The 12,477-nt window shown below is 40.3% G+C and overlaps 1 protein-coding gene across 1 annotated transcript in view; it reads right to left on the bottom strand.

Annotated features, from left to right (window-relative positions):
• Nucleotides 1–12,477, bottom strand: part of MYO3B (myosin IIIB) — a 319,441-nt gene that overhangs the window by 71,153 nt on the left and 235,811 nt on the right. Inside the window, exons 30-31 of the mRNA XM_034786511.1 lie at nucleotides 2,897–2,960; nucleotides 1,921–2,056 (exon numbers count right to left, since the gene is read on the bottom strand). Of these exons, the coding sequence (XP_034642402.1) occupies nucleotides 1,921–2,056; nucleotides 2,897–2,960 (200 nt within the window). The remainder of the gene's footprint in view (nucleotides 1–1,920; nucleotides 2,057–2,896; nucleotides 2,961–12,477) is intronic.

Here is a 12,477-nt window from a genome sequence, read left to right as displayed (position 1 = left end):
GTGGGGTAGGGGCGTGGCCTCAGAGGAAGAGGCGGGGCAAGGGTATTTGGTTCAGGGATTAGAAAGTTCACAACCCTAAAATGAGGGTTTTCTGTCCTGAGCTCTTTATATATGCTAATTAATCTGATTGTGCAATTAAATGTACCATAGTATTACTATTGTACACTTTCCCTACAGGGCCAATAATACTACAATAATTTTTCTGCACACTAAGGACCTGATCCTGCCAACATCTATGCATCTTCTTAATTATATATGTGAATAGCTTCATTGACCTCAGTGTAAACATTATGCACATGTGAGTTGGCAGGATCAGGGCCTAAGTGTGCAGAAAAATTATTGTAGTATTATTGGCCCTGTAGGGAAAGTGTACAATAGTAATACTATGGTACATTTAATTGCACAATCAGATTAATTAGCATATATAAAGAGCTCAGGACAGAAAACCCTCATTTTAGGGTTGTGAACTTTCTAATCCCTGAACCAAATACCCTTGCCCCGCCTCTTCCTCTGAGGCCACGCCCCTACCCCACCTGTCCTCCCCTATCAGTCGCTCCCCCACCCCCGGGACTCACCTGCTGCCTGCAGAGCCGGGCTGGGAGGAACTGATGCAGAACCTGCCCAATTGGTGCACAGCGGGGCATGGCAGGGGTCATTCCCTGCAGTGAGGGGCTGGGAAGGGGAAATTGGGGCTAGGGTGACCAGACAGCAAGTGTGAAAAATCGGGATGGGTTGGGAGGTAATAGGAGCCTGTATAAGAAAAAGACCCAAAAATTGGGGCTGTCCCTATAAAATCAGGACATCTGGTCACCCTAATTGGGGCTCAGCGTGGGTGGGGGGGGAACGTTTCCTGCTCCTGGAGCAAGGGGCCGGGGAAATCAGGGTATAGCGGGGTGGGGGGAGAGGGAAACAGGTTACCACCCCAGATGGTGCTGGTACCTACTTCGGAGCTTGTTCCGGGAGCCAGCCAATTCTGTCCGTCAGGCTCCTGCAGCAGCTGCTGATCTTCCCACCCCCTGATGGCAGAGGCTGGTTACTGCAGGAAACAGGACTTTTAGTGATGCTGCCAGCTTCCCTTTTTGACCGGTCTGGTCTAAAATCGGACACTTGGCAACCCTACCTCATTTTCAGGAATGGCCTGAAAGCTTGTGTATTAGCATTTAAATTTTGGGTCTGATAAAAGATATCAAACTATCAACCTTTTCTATCTTGAACTGTGGGTAATAATTCATGGCCCCATATTGAACCCTGCATTCAGTGATCTGCAAATACAGCTCCATGACAACAATGGAGACAAGCATTTTGATAAGTAACAATTTCTGATATTGATTTCCTGGAAGACTGGAAACATGGACCTGTTAAAACAGCCCGGGGTGCTTCATTTTATATTTTTAAATTGATAAAAGAAATCGCCAACCAAGACAAGAAGGTATAGTTATCAAATAGAGTAAGAATCACATTGGATAGATTTTAGCATTGTTGTAGGCTTCACTGTGTTGCAGAATGAACCTCTCTGAATGCAAACAAATCAGTTGTCTTTCATTCTGCCAGACATAAGAGGTTTCATAACTTCCAGTTTGTGATGCTTGCAGCCAGAGGGAGAGGTAGAGTTCTCTGATGCCAATTTTGTTACATTAAAAAGGTGTTTTCATGGAGTGATGATCATGGCTCATGTTCTTAACAGAATGTTATCACACCATACTTCTGTCTCCATATTGTACTTAAGTGCATTTGACAATGTAATTTCAAATAAATTGCACATTTTCAGATAGCAAATATTAAATAAATAGTTACTTACGGTATGTTTCCTGTCTTCCAAGGGACAGTTAAAAGAACTCATCAATATATAAACTTACATGCAGACAACATGTATCTTATAAATATTAAAAAAAATCTTCATTACTTTAATATATTTCTTACCTTGTTTTTTAGGGGATCCCGGGGAACTTGATAATCGTTGATTTGCAAGTGCAAGGGATTGGCTTATAGGCTGTGAATCATTCATTTGCAGTGAATGCTTTAGAAGAAACTGAGATGTGGGAATCTCATCCGAATCCTTTTTGAATAAGGAACAATGTTTCAGAAACATAAAATAGTATAAGTATTCCACTCAATGAAGTCAACTTTTAACCACAATCTAACAGAAAACAAATGTATATTTTGTATGCTTCATTGTAAAATGTCTAATGCTAGATTGAAGTCACACGAGATTTTTGTGGCTTTTAGCCACGGTGACTAAGCACCTGTGTCATAAACATTTGTATATTTTCCCCCTCTAATTTATTTACCCCATACTCATGCAGTTAATCACAGCATGCACTGTATGCTGATTTCCTCTCATAGTTAATTTGTATCTTTAGAAAAAGGCTATAGGAAGGTATTAATCTGCTTAACATTTCTAAGTACATCATCCAAGGGATTTTGGTTTTTTAATCTTACATATGCTCAGCAGAGTTACTGGCAAAAACTGTACATTTTCTTCATTTCATCCTTTCAACATCAAATGGTAAGCAGCAAAAATTGGATCAGACTTCAAAGACTATGCTGTGCTCCAAGTCACAGAGCGACTCCTCCATTTCACATATTGAATTCGAGCAGGATATCAAAGTGCTACCAAAGAACCTCAGGTCCTTACTAAAAAAGAGACTAACATCTGTAGAAAGTGAAGTGCACAGACAAATCACCTCAGGGAGTAGCTAGCATTTATTCTCAGCAGCAAATTTCCAGCCTTTTGATTCTCTTATTCACCGTACCTCCCTGTCTTTCTACAGAACTAAAGTTCTTAGCAAGCAGGCTTTTGTCTCAAAGACTTCAAAACATCACTAAGTTTCATGTTTAGATGGCTATGCCAAGCAGAACTGTGGACTCAGGAATTTGAATCTGAACTTAATAGTACCTTTTTCGTTTGTTTGTCAAGAAAATCAGGCTCTGCAGGAGAAGTCTGGTTGTTGGTTTGCTGCCTAAAAATTACAGTAAAATATAGAGTTTAAATATTGTTATTTTCCTCTGTACTACCAGAGAATTACGGGAACACACAAGTTTGGTCCTAGTGTTTTATTCCAGTTATCTGCACATGATCAATTCTGAGAAAACAGACCAGTCACATTTCCTCTAATGATGAAATTCCTTGATATTAAATACATTAGTACTGAACTAGAACTGAGCAAAATATTTGTCATTGTAGCTTTGTTCGCGCGTGTGTGTGTGTGTGTGTGTGTGTGTGTGTGTGTGTGAGAGAGAGAGAGAGAGAGAGACTGACTAGATTGAGATTGTGAAACTTCTGTGAAATTAGAGCGCTTTTATGAAATGCGACAAGAGCCAACACTAAATGTTTTTCACTTTCAGAAGGCTGTGAAAAGCCACTTTACCTTGCAAATTCAAACTCAGGAATTCTGTAAAAGCCAACAGGAGGACCAGGTTGTACACTACTCCTCAAAGCCACATGGTCTAGTGGATTAAGCAGAGGGCGGGGAACTAGGATTTCCCAGGTTTTTATTCCACCTCTGCTTGTCTTAATACTTCACACTTATATAAACTTCACCAATATTATTTAAGGCCCAGTCCTGCTCCCACTGAAGTTAATCAGACCAACAAAAGACCCCTTATGTAGGCCCCAATTCATGTGAGCAGACTCTTGAAGCCAATGGGACTCTGCACTGACAGGAAGGTCTACCCACACAGATTCTGCTGCATGATCCCTAACTATCAAGCAGATAAATACCACCAATGTCATTTTACAGATGGAAAAACTAAGGTTTACAGTGGTTAACTGATTTGCCCAAAGTCACAGGTCAGGATTAATACCTAGGTCTTCTGATTGCCACTAAGGCCTAATCCACTAGACCACAGGACCCTCTGATCTAGTCGCACCTTTTCTGAAAATGAGGCTAATATTAATTACATACCTATCTTTCTGGGGATGAAAACATCTTAAATCCTGTATATTTTCAGACTTCATCTACAGTAAATATCATTGCTTTCATTTTACAGATAGGGGAAATGTATAGCAGGCTGGGTAAGAGATTTGCTTAAGCAACTTCTTGAGTTTTACATGCTTCACTGTGAATAATTTTCAATCCCTCATATTTTGAAAAAATAAAACCCTGTTTTTTTTGGAGGGACAAATATCATATGGAACTATAATAAAAATACAGCACTCATATCTGTGAATTTCATTTTTTGCCCCTCTTTCCCAGTTTCACTCAGCTCTGTTAATAACCAAAATTGACTCTTGAGCAGTGGTGCAAGTACAGTGGTATGGTCTGATATGCCGTACCGGTAAGATATTTATAACTGGTATGGCGTACCAGAAAGACAGAGGATGAGCCTGCTCCCAGCCCCATCCCCTGCCCTTCCATGGAGCTGCATCTCTTTTGTCTATACAGCAGCCCTGCTGGAGGACAGGGCTGGTGGGGCAGGGCTGGGAACCACAGCGAGGAAAGGAGCAGAACTCTGGCAGCTCCTCCAGTGCAGCTGTATCGCCCAGCCCAGCCCCCAGCCTTTCCAGACAGCTGCATCTCCTGAGTCCTCCTGCCTGGGGTCTGTACAGCGGAAGTCTCTGGCGCAGCAGGAGGAAGACAGCTCCCTCCCCCCCCACACACTCCAGGTAACATGGGATGGATGTGGATCATGGGACGGGGACGGGGAGAGCGCTAGGGCCCGGGCTGGGAGCAAGGCATGGAGGAGTCACATGCGGAGGTCATGTGCCCCCACTTTGTGTCCCTCCCATGAGTGCAGCGTACTGACAAGAAATGATTTCTACTTGCACCATTGTTCTTGAGTAACAGCAGAACAACATAATGCACTGTTTGAACAGTAATTGGTGATAGCAGCTACATGTACAGACTTACTTTTCAAAAACACCTACAATTAAAATAATTGAAACTGAACAAGGACATGAAATCTTTTAAACTGTTACTTTGAGTACTGAACTTGACACATATCCTTGACACATGTACATCACTATGCAAACACATTACATAACATGCATATCTTATCACCACATCCACAAATGCAGCCTACAATTTTTGGGCTCTGACTTTCAAAGGGACTTGGGCTCATGAGTGTCTCAGTCACTTCTGAAAATGGGACTTAGGCACATATGAAAATGTTATTCCAGGTCCAGAATCTGATTTAAATTGCAAGTTTTACAAAGCTGTTTGGAAAAGTAATGCCAATTTAAGTAGTTTAAATAAAGCTCCCAAGAAGTGGCAACAAAATGAAGAATTCACTGATAAGTTCAAATGTCTAATTTCTCTGGAGTAGTACAGTTCACATGACCATAAGTTGGGGTTTATTTATTGTTTTTTTTTTTATAATTTATTCTTTAGAAATTGTTATTTGGAAAGATGACAAAATATTCTACCCAAAATCATACGTTAAATTTGAACATAAATATTTTATTTAATGTACAATATATAACTCAGTAGTAGAGATAAAATGCTACCCATATTCTGCAACCAAAGAATCACTGGACAGTACTGTCTCTGATAAAAGTATTACACATAATAAACTATCTCAAAATGACAATGAACCTGAGCTGCTTTAAAATAGCATCTAGGCACAACCCTGAGGATTATCCTTAGGGCAGTTCTGAACCATTTGCAACTAAGAACTTTGCAAAGTAATTTTTCCCACTCTGTCCCCCGACAGAAACCAAAAAAAACAGACAGCACTGTTATGTGTTCTGGGAACAAGCCAAAGAGTTTGGCTGTGCTTGTGGATACAGAGTTCTTTTCCGTGTGTACTACAAGCCAGAATTGTGGAAGGCTTTTTCCACTTTTAGCCTCCAGACCTTAATTGACCATGGGCCACTAAAATCTATTTAACCGGAATTGATTGGTATACAATTTTCCGGTCTTTTCACAGTTTTCCATTTTCCCTGTTCCTACTAGTTCACAATTCCTCCCTTTCCCTAAAGGTTATTAATAAAGTTGGAATTGAGAAGGCTAAAACATTATCTTTATTTAAATATAGCCTTTTTAGATAGAAAACTGCTTTCTTTTTCTTTTCTTATGAAAAGGGTAGAATGTGGGATTTACAAGTAAACATACAGGGCCATATACCATTGGAATTCGCAAAACATACCAGGCATGAAATGCAAATGTTGCATTCTTTGTTCAGAATTTTCAGAAAGGGTTAGCTCCCATAATTAGGGCCAGATTTTCAGAAAAATTCAGCTCCCACATAGGCACCTAAATAAGCAGTCAGATTTTCAAAAGAGCTTTGCATGATGAGTGAAGAACTCATTTCAAAATCTGGCCATAAGAGTCACAGTGGCATTTGCTGGGAGCGACCTTTGGAAAATCTGGCCTCAATTGTGGGCGTTCAGCACTTTAACGTCTGGCACGGAGCTCTTTCGAAAATCTGGCCCTTACTTATGACTAAGGAAAGAAAATGGAACACAGTTAATTACCTCTTCTGACAAAGACTGCAATGGGACTCAGGAAGCAGCACAACAGTAACTAATTCTCATGATGCATTTAATAATATTGGCAAACATTTTCAAAGTTGGGAACTTAAATCTAAGTGGCCTTATCCTGAGAGGTGCTGGGCATTTTCAGATTCCACTGAAGTCAGTGAGAGTTGAGAGTTCTCAATATCTCTCAAAACCAGACCTTTATATTTAGATGTCTAAATATGGATTTATGAGCCTAACTCCAGGCATCCAACTTTGACCTAGTGGGTAAGTTGTGGGCATGATATATCTTAGGCCTAACCTACACTAGCACTCTAAGTCGATGTAAATTATGCTAGTTAAGTTATGTAAATAATATAACTTAAGTCAATGTAACGTACATTGACTTAAAGCGGTGTCTACCCAGTTCTATGTCAATGGGAGACTCTCTCCCGTCGACATAGCTTCCACCTCTTGCTGAGGTGGATTAATTAAGTAGACAAAAGAGTGCTCTCCCATCAACTTATCATGTCTTCACTAGACCTGCTAAATCAATGCCACTGCATCAATTGCAGTGGCGCCGATTTAGCCCATAGTATAGACAAGGCCTTAATTTTAGTAAGGCTTTTGACACAGTCCCACGCGATAGTCTCACAAGCAGACTAGGTAAATGTGATCTAGATGAAATTATTATTAGGTAGGTTCAAAACTGATTGATAACTACTCTTTAGGCACAGTCTTTCAAATGGTTCATTGTCAAACTAAGAGGATGTATCTAGTGGAGTCCTGCTGGGTCTGCCCTGGGTCTGGTACTAATCAATATTTTCATTGATGACTTGGATAATGGAGTATGCTTATACAATTTGTGTGAGGCCTGGTGAGGCCTCAGTTGCAGTATTGTATTTAGTTCTGAGTGCCACACATTAGGAAAGATGTGGACAAACTGGAGAGAGTCCAGAAGACAGCAACAAAAATGATAAAAGGTCTAGAAAACCTGACCTATGAGGAAAGGTTAAAAACACTGGGCATGTTTAATCTTGAGAAAAGAAGACTGAGGGGGGACCTGATAACAATCTCCAAATATATTAAGGTCTGTTACAAAGAGGACGGGGATCAATTGTTCTCCAGGTCCATGGAAGATAGGACAAGAAGTAATGGGCTTAACCTTCAGCAAGGAAGGTTTAGGTTAGATATTAGGAAAAGCTTTCCGACTATAATGATAGTTGAGCACTGGAACAGGCTTCCAAGATTATGGAATCTCCATCACTGGAGGTTTCAAAGAATGGGCTAGACAAGCACCTGTCAGGGATGGTTTGGTATACTAGGTCCTGTGCAGGGCGCTCGACTCAAGGTCCCTTCCATCCCTTCATTTCTATGATTCTATAATTATGATTCTCTTTTTAGGGGAGAGTAAATTACTGTAATCAAAAGGCCACTGAATAACCTACCTACCCTATGTATTCATTCTCTGAGTAAAATGCTGGTCTTTTCCAAAACTCTCCCAAACAGGTCGGATACGAAAAGACCTGATTCATTTAATTTTTTTTTTAAATCAACCTATGTTTGGCCTATTTTCACATGTAAAATTTTAAAAGTGCCTAAGTAACTTAAGTGACACAGGTAATTAGGAGCCTAAGTCTCATTGAAAGTCAAGTGGAATTTAGGATCCTACATCAGCTAGGTAACCAACATTCTGAAACACTCTACTAGGAAAAATTTAGATCACACTGCAGAAATAATACATTCCTAGATGCATTGAACTTTATTCTCCCATTCAGAAAGGATTATACTTCACAGAGAAAAAACAAGGCAGAATAATCTGAAAAATTCTGGACCTAATTCTGCTCCCATGGACACCAGTTTAAAACTTGTGCAAGTGAGAGCAGAACCTGACCACTTGAGCTTTCCCACACTGGTCATGTAAGTCATGGAGCCCATGATTTTCTATCAGATGCGAAAGGCTGAGGGTACACCTACATTATGGGGACTATACTGTCATAGTTATAGTTCCATCGCTATGTTGTCATAACTCAGTGGTGTAGATCTACACTGATAGAAGGAATTCTTTCTGTTGCTGTAGTAACACCACCTCCCGGAATGATAGTAGCTAGATCAACAGAAGCACTCTTCTATTGACCTACCTGCATCTACAATGGGGGTTAGGACAGCATAACTAGATCTGCCAGGGGTGTGGATTTTTCATACCCATGACCAATGTAGCTAAATCAACCTAAATTTTAAATGTAGACCAGGCCTGAATGTGACTGTCAGCCACCAGAATTACCAATGGGCAAATGAGGCAATTAAAAAAGGAAGAAGACTATTTTGTTTTTTTGCATCAGCCAGCTATCACTGTAGAAAAAGAAGGGAAAATTCATATTCCAAAGGTTCTTTTCATGGGAAATCAGAGTATGGCCTTTACAGAAACTGAATTATCCAAGGAGGAATTTATGGAGCAATTTGAGAAACCTACTATCAGGTTTCTGATAGTATTCATCTGAAGGTTCTGAAAGAAAGTAAGTGTAAGATAATGGAGCTACAATCAATCCTGTTGAGCAGTTGTCCCTGAAGACTGGAAACCCTAATGTGGTACCTTTATTTTATTTTATTTTATTTTATTTATTTTTTGACAAAAGGAATGAATGGAGATTTGGGGATTTACTGACTGGTGAGCCCCACTTCAGTACAGGGCAGACTGATTGAGAGTTTCACTAAAAAAAGAGTAGTCAAGCACTTAGATAAGGACAGGTTATACAACAGTAAGCAAATAGCATTAGGAATGCATGTTAATAAGGAAGCGTCCCAGGGATCAGTAACAGGACCAGTATTATTTAACATACTAATTAATCATTTGGAGAAGAAGTGGACAGCAAGTTGGTGAAGTTTGCTGATGATACTTACTTTTTTTGATTAGTAACCCTGGGGGCATTCCAGGTGGATTTAAAGACTTAGGGGGATGATAGCTGATGAAACTCAGTTTTGAAAAAGGGCAAGGATATTGTACTGATGGTTTAAGGACTTGGTTCAATGGGCATTGGATCAGGTCCTAAAAAGGGATGGGGAAATTATATAGAAAATATGCTAATTACAGTATTGCTAATCTCACAAATTCATAAAACAGATTTTTGAAAATCATAAGTTTGGCTTAAAAAAAAAAACAAAATATTTTTAAAACTAGCATCACTTTTTGGTCTGATCTCTCATTTTGGAACCCTTTGTGAGTATTGCCCCTTTGTACATGGGTGAGCTTTTCAGGAAACTCATTCTGGAATACACAAAAAATAAACACAAATTTGGGGGCAGCGAGGGGGACCTCCTTTCTTTTATTCCTGGTTGACACTTTCCTACACTATCCCTTTCCCAGGAACTGATCTCAGCTGCCTCCTTCGTGCCCTGCTCTGAGTAACCCCATCACTCCAATGGGAACTATCTCCAGGCTTGCTCTTTCTGCTAACAGTGGGCACAGCAATAGGCAATCCTGTCAGTATGCCAAACAACAATATGCCCTTATCTGTAATAGGGTGTCCAGTTTTTATCTCCAGACCTTTAAAGTGAATTGCAAGGTTAAAGTGAAAACAATGAAACCAATAGTAATAACAATCCACCTCCGAGACCTACAAATACTGGCTTGGCATACACTTGGGTATAGCCTGCCAACCCAACACAATATGGAGAATACAGGCAAATTGGTAACTATTCTGAATGGCATAAAGGGAGTCACAGGGCACGTTTTCACTACCCACCGGATCGGTGGGTAGCAATCCATCTATTGGGGATCGACTTATTGCGTCTAGTGAAGATGCGATAAAATCGATCCCTGATCGCTCTGCCGTCGACTCCAGAAATCCATCGCGGCAAGAGACGAAAGCGGAGTCGATGGCGGAGCAGCAGCGGTCAACTCGCCGCTCTCCTCACAGCCAGGTAAGTCGACCTAAAATACGCAACTTCGTATCTTAGGTCGACCTCCTCCCATGTAGTGTAGACCTAGCCTAAGAAGACCTTAGCTATACTGCAGGCAACTTGCTCTGCAGGGTGTGCTGTGTCAACCCGATGTCAGTATCATGCAACTGTCCAAGCAACCTGAGAAAACCAGAGATCATTGTCAACAAAAGAGTGAAATGGCCTCGTAGCACAAATCAAGAAGTGACCCAACGCTGAATTTTGACAAAACCAGGAGAGAGAGGCTGGAGGAAATGAATGCTCCAACACTGGAAGGACAGAAACAACATCAACATGCAGAAAGAAGTGACCAAGCATAGACTTTGCTAGATAACTGAGAGCTTTATTCCAAAGAAAAGAATTTACACAATTGGAACTTGAAAGCATGAAAGGAGAGATCAGTGGTGTTGAACCACATGAAAACATATTGACAGAAGCAATGATACAGGATAAACAGGAGCCACAAATGACTGAGGAAATATTGAGGACAAATATGAGTGAAACCTCACCTGAAGAAAGTTTGGAAAATATGAATGATTTGTTGCTTGAGATCATACAGAATTAAGAGACATTGATCACCAACCAATTCTACCATGTATGAAATTTGTAGGCCAGCAAAGACCCAATGATGTAGTACAAAAATTGAATGAAGCACTCAAGGAAGCTGTAAGACCAACGAGTATTTGCTAGTTAAATGTATGCTACAGCAACACTAGCATCTCATTGTCTTAACATCAAGCCTGATGAATGAACCACCAGAAAACTCCAAATATTCCACCCCATCCATGGAAATAAAGGGTAGACCAGAAGATTAAGCTTTTACGCTGATATCAGTCTACTGGATGAATTTGAGAAAAATCATTTGAAGAGAAAACAGAAGTGAAAGGCCCTGGAGATGAAATATCCGCTGAATAAAAGAGATGTGAGAGTGGTAAAGGAACAATGTAAACAAGCTGATCACACTGAGTCATAGGCTTGAAAGATATTTAGCGTGATGCTGTCAATATCAAGAGAAAAGACCTTTCACGAGAGACCCTAAGAGATTCTTTGATCAGATCAATGTTAAAAGCAGAATAGGAAAAAATAGAAAGTCAATAAATAATGTGGAAGAGTTTCAGTGCTCCTGGAAAGAAATCTGGTCTGAGGATGTACAACATAACCAGACAGTGGACTTCAAAGAAAGAAGTAGATGAGGTTCCGACAGGAATGAAAAATTGGAAAGCATCCGGACCAGATGGGGTGCATGGATTCTGGCTAAAATGCCTATCTCTATGCCTCTATGGTTGTTTACTTGAACAACTTAATAAATGTTTGAAGAATGAATGTCCAAGATAGATGGTGAGAGGGAGAATCATCCTCATACAAAAAAAAAGAAGAAGGCTGCAGTGATTCTATGAATTATAGTCCAATCAAGTATTTTCTAAATATGTGGAAATTTCTAACAGCATCTCTTGCAAAGAAGATCTGGATAGTGCTAGCTCACAATGGAATTCTGCCTCCTGAGCAAAAAGACTGTACAGTAAACATGAAAGGGACAAAAGACTGCCTTAGGCTGAACAGGGGGATCACAGAAGATGCCAAAAAAAAAAAAAAAAAAAAAAAACCAACCACCAAGAAAAAATAAAGATGATGTAGATAGCTACCGAAAAGCATATAACCGCATCCCACATTCATGTATCCTCAACACACTGAAAATGCACAAAGTTCATCCAAAGACCATTTCCTGTCTGTAGCAATCTGTGGTTAACTGGAACACTCAATCTACCTGGAAGGGACTCTCATTGATGAGGCCCAAATTAAAAGAGGAATTTTTCAAGACAATTCCTTATGCCATTTGTGGTAGCAATGCTGCTGCAGACATGGATGGTCCACGAGATAAATTATGGTTATCATAACAGCAAACAACCACCACCAGTTAACCATTTGTTATACATTGATGATCTGAAACTATGGATGGTCAGAAAAGGAAAGTGAAGGCCTATGTAGAATAGTTTGGTGAAGATATAAAGCTATGGGTTGGCTTACATAAATGTGTGTTGGGGTCCATACAGGGGGCAAATGGGTACAATCGAATGGCATACAAGTTAACAAAGGTACTATCTAAGCTATCTCTCAGCATGGCCCCTACAAACACCTTGCAA

This window comes from Trachemys scripta, chromosome 11 (genome assembly GCF_013100865.1).
Source record: "Trachemys scripta elegans isolate TJP31775 chromosome 11, CAS_Tse_1.0, whole genome shotgun sequence".
Classification (NCBI taxonomy): domain Eukaryota; kingdom Metazoa; phylum Chordata; order Testudines; family Emydidae; genus Trachemys; species Trachemys scripta.
The sequence above is the reverse complement of the archived record's forward strand: the minus strand, read 5'-3'. Positions and strand labels throughout refer to the sequence as shown.